At 53.4% G+C, this 20,363-nt stretch overlaps 1 protein-coding gene across 1 annotated transcript; it reads left to right on the top strand.

The window, feature by feature from the left end:
- The first annotated feature begins 429 nt into the window (after positions 1 to 429).
- LOC129517658 (protein VASP homolog) lies at positions 430 to 13,371 on the top strand. The gene is made up of 3 exons (XM_055337579.1): positions 430 to 518; positions 591 to 758; positions 12,067 to 13,371. The coding sequence occupies exons 1-3, from the start codon at positions 430 to 432 to the stop codon at positions 12,398 to 12,400; spliced, it is 591 nt and encodes a 196-aa protein (XP_055193554.1). The 3' UTR covers positions 12,401 to 13,371.
- The last annotated feature ends 6,992 nt before the right edge of the window (positions 13,372 to 20,363 follow it).

The raw sequence follows: 20,363 nt of genomic DNA, 5'->3' as shown, positions 1-20,363 counted from the left end.
AGCCGCAGCGCTCCACCCCCGCCTTGCGCTCGCCCCCGCGCCCCCCGCCGCCCGCGTTCGGCCGCGCGCTGCGCCCCGCGGGGCCGGGCTTCCACCTGTCACCGCGCGCCCGCCGCCTCGCCGCCGCCCAAGTTCGCGGGGACTTGTCGGGCGCGCCGCCTCCCGCTCCCCGCCCGCGCCCGCGTCCTCGCCCATGGCCGCCGCCCCCGCCCGCCCGCCGCCCGCGCCCCCCGCGCCGCCCGCCCAGCCCCGCGGCCGCCGGGCCCGGTGAGCCAGCAGCGCGGCCGAGCGCGGGCGCCCGTCCCCGGCACGGAGCACTGCGGATGCGGCGCGGGGCCGGCGCGGGGCTCCGGGCGCGCTCGGGGGTCGTGAGCGCCGCGCCCCGCGCCCCCGCGCGCCCCCCGCCCGCCCGCGCGCCCCGCCGGGGCCATGCAGTCGCTCATCTCGCCGGTGACCAAGGCGATCCTGGTGGCTCTGTTCATCTTCGCCATCCTGCTCATCCTCTACGTGATCCTCTGGTACATCTGCCGCGATGTGGACTGCGACCACGGCATCTGAGCCCCGCGGCGCCCGGGCCCCGCCGCGCTGAGGGCGCCCCGCCCCGAGGGCCGCCGCCGCGCCGGGCATGGGGGCCGCGCGCCCCCCGCCCCGGGCCCCGCCGCGCGCCCGCCGCCGCCTGCAGCTCCGCCACCACCGCCACCGCCACCTCCAGCGCCGCCGCCGGGCCGTGACCTTCAGGATCGGAGCGCGGAGAGCCGGTGAGTGCGCGCGGGCGGGGAGCCGCAACTTCGCCGGGGCGCCGGGCGCGCTGCGGGACCGGCCCCGGGTGGGCGCTGCGCCCCGACTCCCTCCCGGGCAGGTGCCGCCCGCGCCTGGGGTCCGAGGGCGCACGGGCGCTCCAGCCGCGGGGCCACACCTGCGCCGCGCGCGCTGCCCGGTGCCGGGGCCTCGCCCGAGGGCGCGGGGACCCGGGCGCTCAGTTTCCCCCCCACCCCGGGCAGCCCTGCGCGGCGAGAGCTGCAATTGCAAACAACACTGCACAGATCGGTGGGGAGGTGGGTGCGCCCCACCGAGGAGGCCCCCCACGAGGGGGGTGCACAGCTCAGGAAGGGGGCTTGCTTTGGAGTCCCCGCACCCCTGCCTCCCCCCCCCCACACACACACACGACAGACACCAATGGGACCAACGCGAAGCTTCGCCCTCCACCAAGCGCGCCCGAGCAAGTTTGTGACTTAAATAAATAGCTTGTTAGCTAGAGAGAGAGAGAAAAAAGAAAAAAAAATGCCTCCCTTGGAACGCGGGTGTGCACAGAGGACCTGCGAGGAAAAACAGCGCGTTTAAACCGGCTGCCGATGCATGCGTCTGCAGAGACTGGGGTGCCTTCCCGGGGAATCAGGGCGGGCAGGGGGTGTGGGTCCCCCTCTCCTGCACGGGCTGCCTGCACCCCACACGCCCCCGGGGAGGGGGACCTTGCAAAGCCTGCCGTGTGCCACGCATTCCCCTCATGCTTTTTCCTCTCCACCACTTCCAGCCGCTTGAGGGTTAAGGAGAGCGGAAAAACGCAGACTCCTTGTCCCCGGGAACCTTGCGAAGCCCAAAGCGGGGACCAGACTGTCTGATGCGGCGTGTGTGGGGCGGGTAGGATTGGGGCTGGCGCCAGTGTGGTGGTGTTTCTCCTGTAGTTACCGCGGGTGTGGAGACGCTGAGTGATTTTGCAACACGGGAGGGCTTGTTTCCAGGATCCAGTGCGGGAGGACGCCGGGGAGGAGGAGGAGGAAGAAGAGGCTGGAAGGCCCATTTCCAACATGAGGAAAGGGATTTGAGAAAGCGCAGAAAGGTTGGCAGAGCCCCCTGCGCACACACCCCTAATGCATTATTTGGGGACTCAGGGGAGCTGCCCAGATAGAGCTCCTCCGAGATACAGGGTGCACGTCTACAAGGCCCTGCCCCGAGCCCAAAATGCCCCCCGGGGACCCCACGCACACCACACACACACACACCCCTCCAGCTCCACTCTCCAAACACCAACTCAGTCCCAAACAACGCCGTGGTAACGGTGCACAGATATCTGTGAGAGGTTTGGGAGGCAGCCCCGTGCCCCAGGCACCAGGTGAAATTAGGCAGCAAGCGGAGCGTAAACGCTGGAGGACCACCTCCCAGAAGGCGGGGGCCTTGCAATGGCTCCCGCAGAGGAGGAAAGGCCACCGGAGCTCCACGCGTCTGCATCCCACGCACAGCACGTGAATCGAGATCCAAAATTATACCCAACACACACACACACATGCACACAGACACACACCCTGTGGGCTAGTCAGTCGGGGAAAGCAAGGCGACCAGCACGACATGGCGTGGGTCTCGGGTGAGCCTCCCCGAGAGGAAACTGTGGTGTGTGTGTGTGTCTGTGTGTGTGTGTGTGTGTGTGTGTGTGTGTGGTGCAGGGGGAGCTGGGTCACTCCCAGGGCACGTCTCGGAGGGACGAGAAAACACAGTTACAATGAAAATAGTCAAAAATTATATAAGTGGCAGCCTCCAGGATTTTTCCAGTGGCCGGGTGGTCGGTCCACGTGGCGAATGATGCGACGCCTGCTGCACACGCAGGAGTGGACGCTCTGCTGACATCCGGTGACTCCCGAGGCCCGTGCACCCTGCCCCTCCCCGGGAGGGTTTTGCTCACACGCCATGTCCATCGCAACAGATTCGGTTTCCCGGAGAACGCGTCCCCGTCCACGAGGGGCTCCCCGGCCGCACAGGGGGCGCCGTGAATGATTATTGAGCAAAATGTCCCCACGTGAGAGTCATGAGGACATGAGCTGACAGGGTCATCACTGCCTGAGAACACTGCACAATTCAAATGGCAGAGGCACACGTGGTACCGGAGGCTCCTGCTACAGGAATGGGAGTCCCCACCCTACACGGACCCCTGAGGAGCCCGGGATACGACCGGAGCCCTGCAGGCCAAAGGGATCAGAATAATTCACATTCCACAGAGCCCCTCTGGGGTCTGCAAACGCCCTTTGCAGGGGGTGGCCCTCTGGGTCTATGTCACCATCCTGGGAAGAGGCCACCGTGTTGCAAACATCCCCGTCTCGGCTCCGGAAACCAAGGCAGGTGGAGGCGGTTTCCTGGCCAAGGTCACACGGCTGGGAAGTGCAGGGTCATCCCCGGTCAATGACGGATTTGCACCCGGAGCTTCCGGGCCGGAGACGGGGGCGCATTTCTTTCACACGTCAGCCCTCTGTCTGCTTCTGTGAAATTAGTGCCCGGTTCCCCGTCGCGGCCGTCAGGGCTCATTCGGATCCACCCCCCCCCCCCCCCCCGGTGAGCCTCTATATCGTGCTGACCCTGTGGGTTATCTCGTGCCTAAAAAACAAAAACACAAGGAAATTTCATTCGTTTCAAAAAACACTTAACATCCCTTAAAAATCCATCTTGGGTCCCGTAACATAAAGCCCGAATCCACGCAGAAGGATGATCCGGGAAAAGCCTAAACAGCGTGTCAAGACAGAAATATCTGTACAATCTCTCACCTTCCTCATTTTCTAATGGGCAAGCAGACACACGGTGGCTTGCACCACTGCCAAAGAAATAAAATTATAACCAAAAAAAAAAACCCTAAAAAACAAAGCCCGGTTTCCCATAAATAACCACGGCACCTCATATTTCAGAGCGAGGCCCTCGCGTCCAGGACGTGAGGCGGAAAGGGTGTGCTTCGCACGGCGGCCTGCTGTCCTCACGGCAACCGGGGTACGCTCGTGATCCCGAGGACACGGAGCGGGAACGTGAGGCCACCCACGCGGTTATGTAGCTTGCCCGGGATCACCAGAAAATCGGCGATGGTCTCCAGGCCACGGCCGTGTGCAAGGGGCGTGCGCGTGTAAACAAAATCTCACATCCGGGGCCTCTCCCCAAAGTTTTACATTGTGTCTCTGTTGTCAGCTGCTTATTCGGGTTTAGCAACAATGTCTCTCTGTTAAGTGGCTTTTTTAATGGGACACAAACAACCACTCACGATACATTTCTAAGTGTGCACGCCCAGGCCTCAGTGGGACAAAATAAACGACGTTGCACCGATTTCTTCATTAATATGGATAACCAGCATAGGAATGGGGGGAAAAGATGGAATTCAGGAGGGTGGCCCCAATTTGGAAGCTGATTATTCACGTTTAACAATAATATTTCTCTTGTAACTTTTTATTTGAGGGTGACAAAATACGAAGTATCTCCAAGTAGTGCACACGCAGGTTTTACTGGAAAAAATAGACAAGTTCGCACCCATTTCTTCATTAATGTTGATAACCAGCATACAAATGGGGGGGAAAAAAAGAATGAATTCAATAGTGTGGCCACTTTTTTTAAGCTGCTTATTTGGGTTTAACAATAATATTTCTGTTCTAAGTTTTTTTTTTTTAATGGATGACACAATAACCACTCACTATATATTTCTAAGTAGCGCAGACATAGGTTTCGGTGGGAAAAAATAAACAACTTTTCACCCATTTTTTTATTAATATTGATAACCAACATACAATTGGGAGAAAAAAGAATGAATTCAGGAGTACAGCCAGGATTTGGGAGCTGCTTATTTGGGTTTAGCAATATTTCTCTATTAAGTTTTTTTTTTATGGATGACAAAGTAACTACTTGCTATATATTTCCAAGAAGTGCACACTCGGGTCTCAGTGGGAAGAAATATACAACTTTGGACCCATTTCTTCATTAATATTGATAACCAGCATACGAATGGGGAGAAAAAGAATGAATTCAGGAGTGTGGCCACGTTTTGTAAGCTGCTTATTTGGGTGTAGCAATAACATTTCTCTTTTAAGTTTTTTTTTTTTTTTTTTTTTTGGTAGATGACAAAATACTGTGCATTTCTAAGCAGTGCAGACATGGGTTTCAGTGGGAAAAAATAAACTTTTTACCATTTCTTTGTTAATATTGATAACCAACATACAAACGGGGGCAAAAAGAATGAATTCAGGAGTGCGGCCAGGATTTGGAAGCTGCTTATTTGGGTTTAGCAATAATATTTATCTTTTAAGTTTTTTTAATGGGTGACAAAGCAACTACTTACTACATATTTGTCAGTAGTCCCCACCAGGTCTCAGTGGCAAAAAATATACAGGTTTTCACCCGTTTCTTCATTAATATTGATAACCAGCCTACGAATGGGGGAAAAAAAGAATGAATTCAGAAGTGCAGCCAGGATCTGGAAGCTGCTCGTTCGGGTTCAGCAATAATATTTATCTTTTACGTTTTTTTTATGGATGACAAAATAACTGCTTACTATATTTCTAAGTAGTGCACGTCCAGGTCTCAGTGGGAAGAAACACACAACTTTGCACCCATTTCTCCATTAATATTGATCCAGGATGGGGTTATTGTGCAGTTGCTACCCGAATCTCATTGCTAAAACTGATAACAAATAGGAAAAAAAAAAAAAAAAGGCAATGAATTCAAGAGTGTAGCCACGTTTGGGAACCTGGCGGTCATGGTCCTGGTGCCAGGAAAAAAAAATGTTTTAGAGCAATGTTGTCTTAATGCTTTATGTTTTTGAAACTGAGAATGGGTTTATGAGCGCTGAGTGGATGAACTTTGGATCCTGTGTCGTTGACGGACCGTTCCCGGGACACCTGTCGTGTGGCTCCTGCGGCCTTGCTGCCCTGGAGGGCCTGCAACGGGGCAAAGAGGGGCGTCCTGCGATCCGCCACTTCTTGGGAAGGATCATGAATAGGAAGGAATAGATTCCATGCGCTTGTGAAGATCAGAGGAAGGGAAGCAGGACGCCGGGAATGCAGGAGGGGGCGTGCGTGACGCCAGCAGAGCGGCTGGCTGTCCATCGGCGGAGAGAACGTCCTCAGTGTTATCATTCAAAGGACGGGCCCAGGCTGCCCCACACGTGGCCAGGCCGTGCTCGCTTGTGGGGCCGTTTGCTGGGGCGTCACCCGGGGCAGGGGCGCTCGGGGGCGAACAAGAGAGCGTGCATCCCAGCTCTTAGTCCCCGAAGCCCGCGGCCCACGCATACCGAGTGCACGTCCCGAGACACAGGACTCCTTGGCAGAAGCAAACGTTTTAGCATTCAACAGAAGTGACGTTGGGCGATTAAGAACACCCAGGACGTCTGATCTTTGCTTCCAAACCTCTTTTGAGTTAAAAAGAGGAGAAATAAAAAGAAATGCCACATGGTTGGGGGAGGTGGACAGCTCTCACTCCTGACTTCTCGCGCCGAGCACTGCGGCCCAGATGCTCACGTTTCGGGGGGCTGGGTTGCAGGTGCCTCTTAGAAAGTGGGGGGTGGGAGGGTGATGGCCAGCACGAAGGTGCAGGCTGAAGGGGGCAGCCAGCCCAGATGGGTCGTGTGGGTCACGCGGAGCTGCAAGGGGAACGTGCGACAGCATGTGGACATGTGTGTGAACGTGGAAGGGCACCGTTGGGCACGGGAGGCGGGAGGTGCCAGGGAGCCCGCGGCTGCCCATCTTCCCCATCCCCGAGGCCCCGGCGGCGGGAGCGGGAATCCGACAACGCTTGCAACGAGCAAAACCGTCCCATGCAACGAGACACACCCCTGGAGGAGACTTGCAGACAGGGGGTCCGTCCGTCCCCCGCGGGGACTCGCCGGCGCCCGTGCTCCCCGTCACTGCAACGTGCGGTGGCATCTTTCAAGCCCCGCCAGCCCTGCTGTGAGGCCCCCACGCGCGCGCGGTGCCTTCCAGGCGGACGCCAGGAGCTTTGGAAAAACCTCAGCCTCGTTGGTCGGAGCCAAGTCCGGGAGGGGAAGGAGTTTTCGAGCCAATTTAATAAATGTGGCTTTTAAGCTCAAAATAGTGTGAGCGTAAGGGGAGGGCTGGGCAGGGCGGGGAGGCCGTTCCAAAAGGCTTCCAGAAATACCGGGCTGCTTTGAATCCGCGGGCGGCCCCGGAGGGAAAGGTCAGCCACACTTGTGCGCGGGGCCGGTTTTTCCCTACATTCTCTCCATTCACACTTTCCCTCCGAGTGGGGGCTGGGAGCGAGCGCCGCAGCGGGCTGGGCGCCTCCCGTGGCCTGGACTGTTGGCCGCGACTCTCACACGAGCCCTGGGGTGAGCCGTCAGCTGTTTGTCCCCGCGCGGGTAGGAGCACCGCGATGGGGGCCGTGACCTCAGAGACCCGAGGGCCTGCGGCCAGGGGCCCCCCTGTGTGTCACCCACCCTCGGGCCAGACTCAACCTGGCGTTCCGTGCGCCTTCGCCCGCGTGGGACCCGCTGCGCGGCGATGGGCCTGAGCCCGGAGGCGATCGTGGAGCATCACCCCCAGAAGACGTGCACCGACGCCACCCTGAGTGCCCCCGCCCCACGGAGCGAGTCTCAACAGGATGACAGCGTCGGGCAACTCAGCCGCCATCGACAGTCAAGCAGAAAAATTCGGAGACGACAAGCGCGACTGGAAAAATCAAGTGCGTCGTAGCGTGGGTAAGATGGGGGCGGCACACAGGTGGACGTGTGGCTCTGAATCCTTCCCAATGCACGTGCTCAGGAAGGCGGTGTGCAGTGTAGACTTCTGCTGCGGGGAACAGGGTGGTAACAAACTGACACAGAGTGGTCACTAACTGGCGCCCGAGTAGTAACAAACCGGCACAAAGTGGTAACAAATCGGCACACAAGCTTCCGTCTGAGAACTCGGAGACACGCCCTGAGCACGCTGGGGGATTTGTGTTTGCTCGTGTGCGGTTCATCTGCGAGAAATACCGTGTGGGCCCGCACAGCTGCACGCAGGTGGACTGAGCAAAACACGCACGTGCGCATGCACCTCTCTTATTGTGATTTCTGTCGACCCGGGACCGCCTGCCCTTCCCGGTTGCAGGTACAAGCTGCACACCCTCGGGATGTCCAAGCCCACGAACGGACGTGTCCGGGTACACGGCCACGTGCATTCTCGTGCGTGCCCGTCTCTTAACGCACCGAGTACTTGCAAATCCACGCTCATCCTTTGCTGAGATTCCTATTTCTTCCCCTCCGCCCCACCATGCATCAGTGACACATTTCTCCGGTATATCATGACCCTAATGCCATGTCCCTGTAAACTATTTGGTCATTATTGCGGATTTGCGTGGCACCGTGATTTCAAGAAACACACACATCGCCTTCTTGCAGAACCGACCGACCCTACACACTTTCCTTTGTGTTGATTTATTTTGTTTTAATTTTCTGCTTCTTCTTCTTCTTCTTTTTTTTTTTTCTTCTTTAGGCAGAGCCCCGGATCCTAATGCTCCGGAGAAGCTCACATGTCACTGTGCAAAACAGGAATTAGCGGTTTGAGGTTTTCCTCTGTCCGGGGGTTCTTTCTCTTTTTGTCATATCGTTGCGTTTCTAGGGTGCAGAGCCATGAGGAGGGGCTGTCTTATACCAAAGGAATTATATTTAGGAAATAATTATTCTTCTCCTGGAATAAAAAAGTCCCCTAGGCCGCGTCTCCAGCACTCGGGGTTTTATTTAGTCCAGCGTGCTATAAAGAGAAGCTGCTTCCTCTCCGAGCCGGGTGACCTGTTTTGAAGCCTACATTTCCCCACTCCTGGCGGCATCCCCAGTGGAGGGAACTTCAGCCAACCGCGTCTGTCTCCGAACAAAGCAAAAACGGGGGAGGTCCAGATACTAACCTAGAAATCATCTGGGGTGCCCCGTTTAGTCATTAGTTGCATTCCGGAGTGATGGCTTGTCTGTCGATCCCAGGTAGCGGGCTCACCGAGTAAGGCGGGGCGGGGCCGGCCTTTGACCAAAGCTTCATTTTGTGCAGGATCACCCGTCATTTTCACCCAGGGCCACTGTGTGTGCGTGTGTGTGCCTGTGTGTGCGCATGTCTTGTACCCCGTTGTTCGCGGCTTTGGACAAAGACCAAACAAAACTCGTGTGCACGTCAGAGGGATGGCAGCGCGTGAACCGTGCTTATCTCCTTGGTCAGACGGTTATCTGAGGCCTCTGGGTCCCTATGCAATACTGCACTGAGATAATTTATCAAGAAATCAACGAAACACCCAGTTTGGAGGAAACGGTGGAGCTGGGAACTAGGCAGTGGGGCCCCTGCTCCAGTGTTTAGCTCAGTGGAAACCGTGTCTCGTCGCTGCTGCGGTCCGTGGCTTCCAGACTGGAGTCGGCACACCCTGGGGGCGGGGGGGTGGTGGTGAGGGGGCTGAGAGGAGCCCCCTGCCCGTAGGCAACTCAGATGTTCTCAGGAGGAGGATCTTGCCCCAATTTGAGAGGCTGCCCCGATTCTGAGAGGTGCCGTTGAGACAAGGAGGTCAGAACGCAGCTGAGTTATTAAAAAAAAAAGAGGCATGGAGCACATTCGGGCCCGGCCGCGGGCCACTCTGCGGTTCCAGACGGTCCGGGCAAGGCCGGCTCCCGCACGATCTGCATCCGCTTCCCGCGGTTGCCGTGATGTCTTATCCCAAGCGCACGCACCCTAAAACACCAGAAGTCTCTTCTCTGGCACTTCAGGAGGCCAGAATTGCAAAGGCAGTGTAACGGGAATGAAGTCAAGGTGTGGGCAGCCGGGTCCCTTGCGGAAGGTCTAGAAGAGGATCCTGCTTGCCTCTTGCGGCCGTCATTTCAAGATGGCGCAACCATCCCAAGGGCCTTCTTCTGGGGACAGCTGGGAGAGGACCAGCTATGGGCAGGGCTTCCTTGAGGGTCGGAGGAGAGGAATCCAACCAAGAACAGGGTGGGTGAGAACTGTAGACCTGCTCTGGCTGATACACTTGGAGGTGGCTACACCCACCGAGCGCCCCCGGGTTTTAAATTGTGCTGAATTTTAATCGATTTCAGTGCCACTCCTCACGTGGCTTGTGGTCACCACCGAGGCCCCTCTCCTGGTCATGTAGACACCGTCTCCTCCTCGTGTCCTCACGTGGTCGTCCCTCTGTGCATCTCTATGTCCTCATCCCCTCTTCTTAGAAGGACCCCAGTCCTATCAGATTAGGATCTATCCCCAGTGACCTCATTTTGCCTTAATCCCCTCTTTAAAGGCCCGTAGATCCCAACAGAGGCCCATTCTGAGGTCCTGGGGGTGAGGGCTTCAATACGTGACTTTTTGAGGGGGACACAATTCAGCCTATAGCAGTCACTTAAAACCCTTGCTGACCTGCTTCCCTGTTCCAGGAGCCGCAATATCTGCCAGATGTGGCTCATATTCCCTGAGTGTAAATTCCCGGCTGGGGAGACGGCAAGGTTATTTGATAATAGCGGTACATTTTGATCCATGCTGGAACAGAAGTCTGGGCAGGCTGCCATGAAACACCTGGTAGACAGACCGCTCCGTCTCTGTGCTACAGAAACATGGAGTTGGAACCCAAGCAGGGCCGGGGCGGGAAGTGGCGGCGAGGTTTCCCAGAGGACATGACCCTCGGTGGGGCCCTGAAGGGCAAAAAGCGGTCCTCCAGAGGGCCTTCCAGGTAGAGAGAGCGCGTGCACACGCACACAGAGACGCGCATGCTGTGCCCCGGGTCGGGAGGCTCTGCAGTACGGTTTCTGCTCCACACGTCGTGGTCCGGAAGCCAATGAGACCTCATCGTCATGCCCCACTTGGGAGCCCCCAGGCACTGGGTCCGGCTTGGTCCTACAGGTTCAGAACATCCTATCTGGGAAAAACTTTGCGCCACTTCCTGTCCAAAGTGGAGGGGCTCGGGGGTCAATGGGCATGAGAGACACGGGGGTGGGCAGCTGCCTGTCTGGCCAAGTGACCTCAGAGAACATTATCAACCACCTCTACATGTGCTTGTTCTCTACATGTGGTATTGCTGGCTGGGGGACGGGCCCATACAACGTGAGTGGGTCTACACGTGACCAGAGGATCTGCTTCTTTGATGGATGGTTGCTTTTTGGGGTGGGAACCCCAAAAAAGAGATTAGCAGGGACTGGGAGTGCCCCACTAGGCTACACGGAATGTCTCCTAAGGCTTCAGATGGCCCAGATGGCCAGATCTTGGTTCCACTTGGTCCAGCCATATGCAGAATAGAAACAATCCACGAACGGAACATTTTATTTATGAAGGCGCATGTCAAGCCCCCTCCTGCCTTTTTTGTGAAGGTAAATCCCAGACTTCTATTTGGGTGTCACTACTTCTAACCTAGTGCCCTTGACCTGCCCCAGGACCCATCCAGGATGCCATATTTCATTAGTTGTCATGTCTCCTTAGGTTCCTCTTGGTTGTGATGCTTCTTCGACAATTTCTTGAGGAATTCCTCATATTCCTTGTTCTTTTTTTTTATTTTTTTTCATATTCTTTGTTCTTGATGACCTTCACAGCTTTGAGCAGGACTGGTCAGGCTTTTTTTTTTTTTTTAAGGATGTCTTCTATGGGGATTTGTCTGAGGTTTTGGCCATGAGCAGACTGGGGTGATCGGTTTCTGAGGGGAGGACCACAGAAATGAAATGCCATTCTGGGCACATTTTATCAAAGGTACCTACTGTCAGCATGACTTACCGCTGTGGGTATTGATCGTGACCATCTGGCTGAGGTTCTATTGGTCCAGTTTCTCCTCCTTTTGGAAGGAAGTCACTGTGTACAGCCCACACTTAAGGATTAGGAGTTTACCTTCTTGAGGGTGGAGGCCCTACGTCAGTTATTTGGAATTCTTCCGCACGGGACATTTGTCTCTTCTCCCCCATTTGTTGGTGTGATGCAATCATGTAGGTGCATCGGTATGGGCTCCTGTGGATATTTATTTTACCTGTTGGGTGACAACCCAATGGCATTTCATTTTTATTCTCAAAGTGTCGCAGTGTTGGCCATTGGGCACCTCTTTCGGGGTGGCTTCTGCGTCCCTTTGACATGTCCCCAAACATTTTGGGTTTTGAGCGTCTCCTCGCCTTCTAGGACTACAAGATGCTCCAGGCACATCCTTTGTCTTTCAAGTGTGGGTCCTGGAACTAGCCAGTTCTCCAGGGAGCCCCGGTTTCTTTGATTTGAGCTTGCGTTAGGAACCAAGATGTGGACACTGGGTGAAGTGCTTCTCAGTAGCCGTGAAGACTGCTCACCTGTTTTTCCTCTGACACATTTGTTTTCTTTCTTTCTTTTTCTCTTTCTGCCTTTTTAGGGCCCCTGAAGGGACGGAGAGCTCCGGTGGCTGTGGAGCCTTTGTTCACCTGTTCTCCAGGTACAAGTCAAGAGGTTATGAGAACATCTCCATCGTGGGCCACCGGCAGGCCAGGACTCCAATGTCGAGGGGTGGATCCCTGGAGGTCACTGCTCAGCCCTTTTCTGGAGACTGCCAACCAGCATGCCATCCCAGCTGCATTGTGGGGGTGAAGGGTGGGGTGACCACCAGTGAGGGTGAAGGCCACCCCCCTGTCACTCATCTTGCCAAGCCATTACCAGGCGGTCAGGACTCATGGGCAGTGTCTCCTCCGGGGCCATGCTGGCATCTGTAACCTCCATACACCCCAGTGGTCCCATCCAGCCATCCCTGCCCGCCCGCCTGGCCCACTCTGTTGTGAAGTTCTCATCAGCCTTCCCCTTGTGCATAGTCGTAACTCACAGGGGCTCCAACGCCGGTAGGGCAGCCCATCGGAAGTGTCTCTTCTTATTCCCGGCTAGAGACGTCCAGAGGACAATCAGCTTCAGATTATACCATCCGTAAGGTAGGTGCAACTGGGGCCGGACACACTTCATCTCAGAAGCAATCCATGCTGTAAAAAAATATATATATATATAAAAATAAAAAAAAATTCACGAACCGCCCCCAGTGCTTTCTGGCCTCCTCCTGTGTGCAGAGCAAATGCTCAAAGGAAGAGACACAAGGAACTCCCCATCCCCCTGGTTGCCAAGATATCCCAGATATCTTTGTCAGTCTGTTGCAAGGAGAAGGAACCACGCTCTGGAAGAAACGAATGACCCCGTAAGACACAGACTGGAGATTTTGCACATGGACGAAGAAGAGAGTTGTGGAAAATTCTAGAAACACGCCTAGCGTTAGTTACATTTGGACTCTCTACAATGCATCAGGCACTTTCTAAATGGCATCATGTGGCAGAAGTTGCATTGCCCTCCGTCTGGCAGCCACGGAGGACTTTGAGGTCGTTTTCCTCTGCTTGGTTGAAAACCCGAGGGAGACCAGATGACAATTCAGGTGGGCCCTGCCACGCGGGGCGTGTACGCGTCTCCATGAATGTACTCGGCGGTGTGCAACCCGGCAACGCCCACCCACCCCCCATCCTGTCCGTATGCACCCTGGTGAGCATTTTATACACTCTCCTCTAACGCTACCATCGTTCTGTCTCGCAGGTGTGATGTATGGCGCCTCCGTGTCGTCCTGTCATAGCTTCCGCCTCCCCACGCGGAGGGAGGCCACAAAGACAAAGCTGAGACATTATGGCTATTCCAGAAAATAAAATATTTTTGAAACCGCACGGCGTAGGTACAGATCTTTGTGTCATTGTGGTAACACAAGTGTGGCAACCGGGCCCGCCAGCACGGTAGCGCTTGGGACACGCAGAGAGAGGGTTCAGTGTCCCCGCAGACAGGAGACGGGCCAGGGCAGGAAGGCGTTGATCACATGAGGCTGGCGTCGTCTAGTCTCTGCGTGCTTTGCAGAATGAGACACTTCTCATTGCACTCCCGAGTGCTTCTGATAGGCGTGAAAGGGTGTTGTTTCTATTAAAACAACCAGGATGAAAAAGCAACGGCAAACACTTGGTTTTGAATTTAACACCAGAGCTCTTCTGAGGTCATCTTCCTAAATGAGGTCAGGTTTTCCCCGTATCTCAGGAGGGTTCAGGAAGCCCCTCACCTCTGGTCCTACAGAACCGCGCAGGCCCACTGCCCTCAGTTTTCACGGGGCGAGTGCCTGATTTCTGAGCTGCCCCTCTAGGGGACACATCCCCCCTATTAGATGCAAAGCAGGCCCTCAACGCAACCCAGATCAGGACGGAAACACATAACAAGTGCAATTATAATTGGGTGAGGAAAAAAAAAAAAACTAACGCTTCTGCTTAGAATGCATTCATTTTACTTTTAACCCAGAGAAGGAAAATATGGGAAAAGCTGGGCTAAGAGCTACTTTCTGTATCTACAAGGATCCAGTGTTGGGAGGGACCGGGTGGGGGCATCATGTTCCCTTTGGAAAGGGGGTTTCCTTGATGTGGGGCATGGCTCATGGAAGGCAGCAGATGACGTGGTCGTGAAGTGGCTGCCTCAGTGGTCACCTGGGGGATTTGTCAGGGGCTGAGCGCCCAGGCACGGGGAGGGAGGGAGTCCTGACATCGCCAGCCCGGCCCCCATGTTTTCTGATGTGCCGTAAAGACCCCCCAGGAGGCCTAAATGTGGAGAATCCTCAGTGGTGCCAGACATGTCATGACCGTTATGCAAAAGAGATTCCCCTAATTTCAACAGGTGTGGGAGAAGGTGGGAAGACCCCCTGGGTTGGGGAGTCCTAGCTAAGAGCATGCTCTAGACTCAGGCTTCACCGGCTTACAGTCAGATTTGAGCATCTCATCACTGGGACCCGATTAGAAAAGTGAAGATGGGGGTGGGTGGGGGATGGGGCAACCGGGCGATGGGCATGAAGGAAGGCACGGGATGCAATGAGACTGGGTTATATGCAACTGATGAACCACTGACCTCTACTTCTGAAACTAACTATACACTATTAACTAAAGGAATCTAAATATAAAAAAATTTAAATAGACCGAACATTTATTTATTTATTTTTTTAGACCAAAATTTCAAAAAGCCCACCAAGATACAATAACAGGAAGCCTACTGTATGTGGCCAGCGTGATAAGTATCTTCATGCACGTAGAATGTCGTTAACGACTACGGTGTACATTCTCCACATGGGCCAGCGACTGTTATTTTTTTTTTAATTTTTTATTTATGATAGTCACAGAGAGAGAGAGAGAGAGGCAGAGACACAGGCAGAGGGAGAAGCAGGCTCCATGCACCGGGAGCCCGACGTGGGATTCGATCCCGGGTCTCCAGGATCGCGCCCTGGGCCAAAGGCAGGCGCCAAACCGCTGCGCCACCCAGGGATCCCCAGCGACTGTTATTTTGAACGTTTTCACTTCACCAAGGAACAAAGTTAGGACAAAAAAAAAAAAAAAGATGTTTGTGACCTTACGTGAGAGAAGCCTGTTGAATTAAGAGGGCAGGGTTATCTCATTAAGTCACAGGGTGTACGTTTATCCAGGCACGCTGGCTAAGAAGATAAGAATTTACAGTCCTCTCTGAAAACCTTATGTTAGAAAAAGACAAAGGATCGTAGACCTTGTCTAAAAATCTGAGTGGCAAGGGGACGTTTCTCGTTCTAAACGGAAATGGCCCCATCAGAGGTTGCAGTTGTGTTTGCCGTGGCAGCGGTGACAGGATGGGAAGACGGTTGTCTCCGAGATTCACATGGAAACTCTCGGCTACGATAAATTCAGGACGCGCGCCAAAAATCGTAGAAATGATGAAGCAAAAAAAAAAAAAAATAGTGATTATTGTTAGGTGTCTGGTGCTCATCATAAATGTTTTCAGATCCAAAGCATCAGTACGTTTTGCAAAACCTCAGCGCTCTGGGAGAACCCAGGAGAAGTCACGCCCACACGCGCCTGCCTTCCTTTGCAAACGAAGCCGTGGAAGGATCCGTTCTCAGGAGTCGATTCTAGGAGTCAGGGAGGCCATTGATCTGGCATAAGCGTTGCCACTTAGCGCCCGCGCTGTCGTAACACGCGGATGCATGAAAAACATATCATCACTACGGTGTCCTAGCCAGCGCTGCCTCATTTACTCCCTCTCACCCCTGCGAGGACGGGAGCGGTGCTCTCGATCCTTTACAGATTGGGGAGCTGACGAACGGAAGTTGCTTGATCCCGGGGAAGCGCAAGCCGGGAGCAGGTGTGATGCGAACTCCTGTGTGTCGCACTTGCAGGCCCCATGTGTTGACCCCCTACGACATTCTCGCTGGCTTTTTAGATGATTTTGTGCACCCGTGTGAGAGGGGACAGCTCACTGTTCTCGGGTTTTGCACACGGTTATCCGTCTTCCCCGTGTTGACTGACATTCCACACTCTCTCCGTTGTGGTATCTTGTCCTGAGCTCTCACTACGCCGTCGGGACCCAGACTTCCTCACAAAGCCTTCAGGACAGTCCCGTGAGATGGGCACTGTGGATGGGTTTGCTTTAAGCATGTGACAGCGGAGGGGCAGAGTGGTTGACTTGCATGCCCACGATAACACAGCTCATCCTTGGGGCCCCTGCAACAGCACACCTACCCATAGCCTCAGCTAACAGCCTGAAGGACGGAAGGGGATGGGCGGCAAGCCACGAAGTTGAGAATCTTTCACCTATCCATCACCCACCCATCTACTCACCCAGCTGTGGATCCATTCAATTCATCCAGCCATCTTTCTATCCATCAGTCATTTATTCTCCATCCACCCCCCAGTCCATTTATCATCTAACCACCCATGTATCCATCCATCCATCCACCCATTTTTCCATTCATCATCCATCCATCCATCCATCCATTCATCCATCTTTCTATACATCACTCTATCCTTCCATCCACCCACCATCCACTTATCCATCCATTTATCCACCCATTTTCCATCCATCGTCCATCCATCCATTCACCCATCTACCCACCAATCCATCCACCCACCAATCCATCCATCCATCCATGTACCCATCAGTCCACTTACCCATTTATCCATCCATCCATCCATCCATCCATCCATCATCCACCCATTCCATCCATCCATTCATTCATCTACCCACCAATCCATCCACCCACCAATCCATTCATCTGTCCGTCCATCCATCCATCCATCCATCCATTTTTCTATCCATCATCAACCTATGCTTCCTTACATTCCTCCACCCACCCACCAGTCCACTTACCCATCTATCCAGCCGTTTATCCATCCACATACCCACCGACCCCATCCATCCAAGCACCCACCTATCCATCCTTTACTTTCTGAAATCAAACGTTTACACCTATGTAATATCCAAACCTACTTCAACCCTTGCCATAGCCTAGGGAATCGATACTCATTAAATAATAAATGCACCCATCAGTGAATGAATTGGCCTAATCTAGATCATTCTGCAGACTATTTATAGGTGTATTCTTATTTTCACCAAGGAATAGACCCAGAGGAAGAGAATAACTTGGTTAGAAGAGACTTGTGTTCCCAGTCACACTGAGGGGAATCATACCCCTGGAGAGAAACACAAGCTCGTGATGCAAAGAAATCACAAAACATCAGAAAGGGAGACAGAACATGAAAGACTCCTAACTCTTGGAGACGAACTAGGGGTGGTGGAAGGGGAGGAGGGCGGGGGGTGGGGGTGACTGGGTGACGGGCACTGAGGGGGGCACTTGACGGGATGAGCACTGGGTGTTATTCTGTATGTTGGCAAATCGAACACCGATAAAAAATGAATTTATAAAAATAAAGAAATCACAAAACATATTCCGCACAGTATGTGTTGATCCCTTTACAGTTCTCTCTGCTTAGCTATGTGTTCCAGAGACAATTAGATTCCAGAGAGTTCCCATGACTTTATACACAAGAGATTACATTCTGGCCACGTGTAATTGGTTCAAAAGTTATGGTTCATAAATAACACTGAAGAGAAGGATTATATTCTCCTGATGGTTCAGGAAATTGGAAACGGCAGGTTGCAATACTGAATGTTATTCACTGTCTCGTCAGTGAGTAACATTCTCAGCCCGACAACTGAGCACGTCCTAACTCTAGAAATCCGGAGAGCGCAGGAGTCCTGTTTGTGGCTCCCACGTCGACAAGCAACTGAACGAGCCTGAGATATTTTACATTCGAAACGTCGCTCATTTCACAGCGCCTGGAAGATCTCATGCCTTTTCTTTCTTACTTATCTTTATATTATCCACCTTACTGCACCTTTGACCAGGGTTTGCTGTGTCAGTGAAAACAACCAATTATCCTGGATTAAGTTAGTTATTCCACACCACTGAGGTGGGCAGATGCAAGAAACACGGTGAAAGGTGGCCCTATTAGCGTGTAGATGCTGGAGAATTCCAGTATCACCTACTAGCGTTGGCAGGCAACCAATCCAGACTTTTTCTTTTTAAAGCCGAGTCCTGAGCCCTCTGGGCAGATGCACTTTGCTCTGCGTAGAATCCAGCTCTGGATATCATCTTTCACGGAACTCCGCAGGGAGCACCCCACGCAGACTCTGCCTCTTTCAACAGCCAGTTCTAAAAACCGTCAGCTTCGTGAGACTCATTTTTAAGATTTAATGAAAAAATTTAAGATTCCCTTTGTGGGATCCCTGGCCGGCGCAGCGGTTTGGCGCCTGCCTTTGGCCCAGGGCGCGATCCTGGAGACCCGGGATCGAATCCCACGTCGGGCTCCCGGTGCATGGAGCCTGCTTCTCCCTCTGCCTGTGTCTCTGCCTCTCTCTCTCTCTCTCTCTCTCTCTCTGTCTCTCTGTGACTATCGTAAATAAATGAAAAAAAATTTTAAATAAAAAAATAAAATTCCCTTTGTATCTTCGTTTGCTGTTTACATAACACGTTACTTAGCACCGGTTCGTTTTTCCTTAAAGTTCCTTTTCCCTCCACGATTTGCTAACGCCGCTTTGTAACTGGTTTTCCCTGGTTTGATCTACGTCGGGGACACGCTACACACAATCACATGGAAGAAGGCGGGAAGATTGCTCAGGTGCACGGTGCTGGCGGTTTCTGGGAATAGTAATGCATCTGAGCGATCCATCTGGGGTGCTGCCCCTGTCTTCTCTGTGATGCATCTCTTGTGCATTTCGCGCTGCGGGTCAGTCAAGTGGCTTTCCCACATTCCACCCCCACCTCCCGGGTTAGGCGGGCAGGCCCGGCTTGTTTTCCGCAATGAGTTCCCACAAGTAACCACCTCTATTGTGTAAAAGCTTTGCTCCAGGGAACGGGTCAAGAACGCATCAGACTTCTCTGCCCCTGAATTCCCAGTGAACTCGGAAACAGCCGGCCCTTCTTGCTGAAGGCGGAGATGTGAAGAAGCGACGTTCCAATGGGCAATGGCTCCATTGACGACTGGTGAGTTTAGGCAAAGAAACGGGACAGTCCTCCAAAGACCCGGGTTGAAAGGCAAACGAGCACCATGCAATTTTGGGCAAGATGGTTCATCACAAAGTAAACTCTTATTTTCTGGGCTAGTTTGTGTTTGTTATTTCACGAGCTTGGGACAGGCTACACTTGCCTGACCCTTCACAGCTTCCCACATGGGGCTTGTCATTTGACTGCCCCATTAATCTTATTTTCTAGGCAAGGAAGTGTCCCCATTTCTAGTAGGAAGCATTGTGGCTCAGAGTCTGTAACTCTTACAAGACCAGTGAGTGGTTGAAATAGGGGAATTCTTTCATTTTTTTTTCAAGATTTTACTTATTTATTTATTTATTTGATAGAGAGTAGGGGGAGGATGAGGGGGAGGGACAGGGGGAGAATCTTGTACTCCCAGTTGAGCACAGAGCCCAACCTGGGGCTCCATCTCATGACCCTGAGATCATGACCTGAGCAGAAACCAAGAGTCAGATGCTCAAGCAAATGAGCCAACCTGGCGTCCTGAGCTAGGGCAACCACGATGAGTCCAGAACACACTTCTGAATTTCCAGAATCCCTGTTCTAAATGTGGAGGGGCAGGAAATCCTTTGTCGCCTCATTGGTAACCCAATGGCCTCACCTTATGTGGTAGGGAGGATGATGGCCTCCAAAGCCTTCCATCTCCTGGTCCCCGTATTGGAGATGGGATGATGTCCCCAAAGACGTCCATATCCTAATTCCCATGTGGTGGATGTGCTAATATCCCCAAAGATCAGTGCATTTTAATCTCCGTATGGTAGACAGAATAATGTCCCCAGAGATACGCACATCCCGATCACCGTGTTGGGGACAGAGTAATGTCCCCAAAGACATCCATGTCCCAATGCCCTTGTGGTGGTCCTGTGATCCTGATTTTAGACTATTTTGACTTAAGCCACAAACCTGGTGATCATTTGTTACAACAGCCTTAGGAGACTAATAGATTTGTCTTCAACTTGAACGGACCAGAGCAAACATCATTGCGGAGGCCGCCTTTTCAGGTCATAACATGCATGCAAATCACCCAGGGGTCTTGTTAACCACGGAGTCAGCCTGAGCAGGTCTGGACAGGCCAAGATGCTGTGTTTCCAACCAAGTCCCAGGCAATGCCGGTGCTGCTCGTCCGAAGACAGCGCTTTGAGCTACAAAGCCAAAGGTGCGTTTCAGCACCGTTTTCATCCTTTGAAAAGTGTTGGACAGAATAATGTCCCCACGGTTCCTTGGGGTTTCTCAGGGCTGGCAGTCAAGGGAACCTCAATGGTAGACTCCAGACTCATTCACAGGCACCGGTGAGT

This window comes from Nyctereutes procyonoides, unplaced genomic scaffold (genome assembly GCF_905146905.1).
Source record: "Nyctereutes procyonoides isolate TBG_1078 unplaced genomic scaffold, NYPRO_anot_genome, whole genome shotgun sequence".
NCBI classification, from domain to species: domain Eukaryota; kingdom Metazoa; phylum Chordata; class Mammalia; order Carnivora; family Canidae; genus Nyctereutes; species Nyctereutes procyonoides.
Note: the sequence above shows the minus strand (reverse complement) of the source record. Positions and strands in the feature narration are given on the sequence as shown.

What these genes read in the sequence shown, in the direction of transcription:
- LOC129517658 (XM_055337579.1), top strand. Translation starts at nt 430, where the DNA reads ATGCAGTCGCTCATCTCGCCGGTGACCAAGGCGATCCTGGTGGCTCTG. An exon ending in ATCCTCTACGTGATCCTCTG is followed by an intron (nt 519 to 590) that starts GTACATCTGCCG and finishes CGCCGCGCTGAG; the next exon opens with GGCGCCCCGCCCCGAGGGCC. An exon ending in GATCGGAGCGCGGAGAGCCG is followed by an intron (nt 759 to 12,066) that starts GTGAGTGCGCGC and finishes CTGCCTTTTTAG; the next exon opens with GGCCCCTGAAGGGACGGAGA.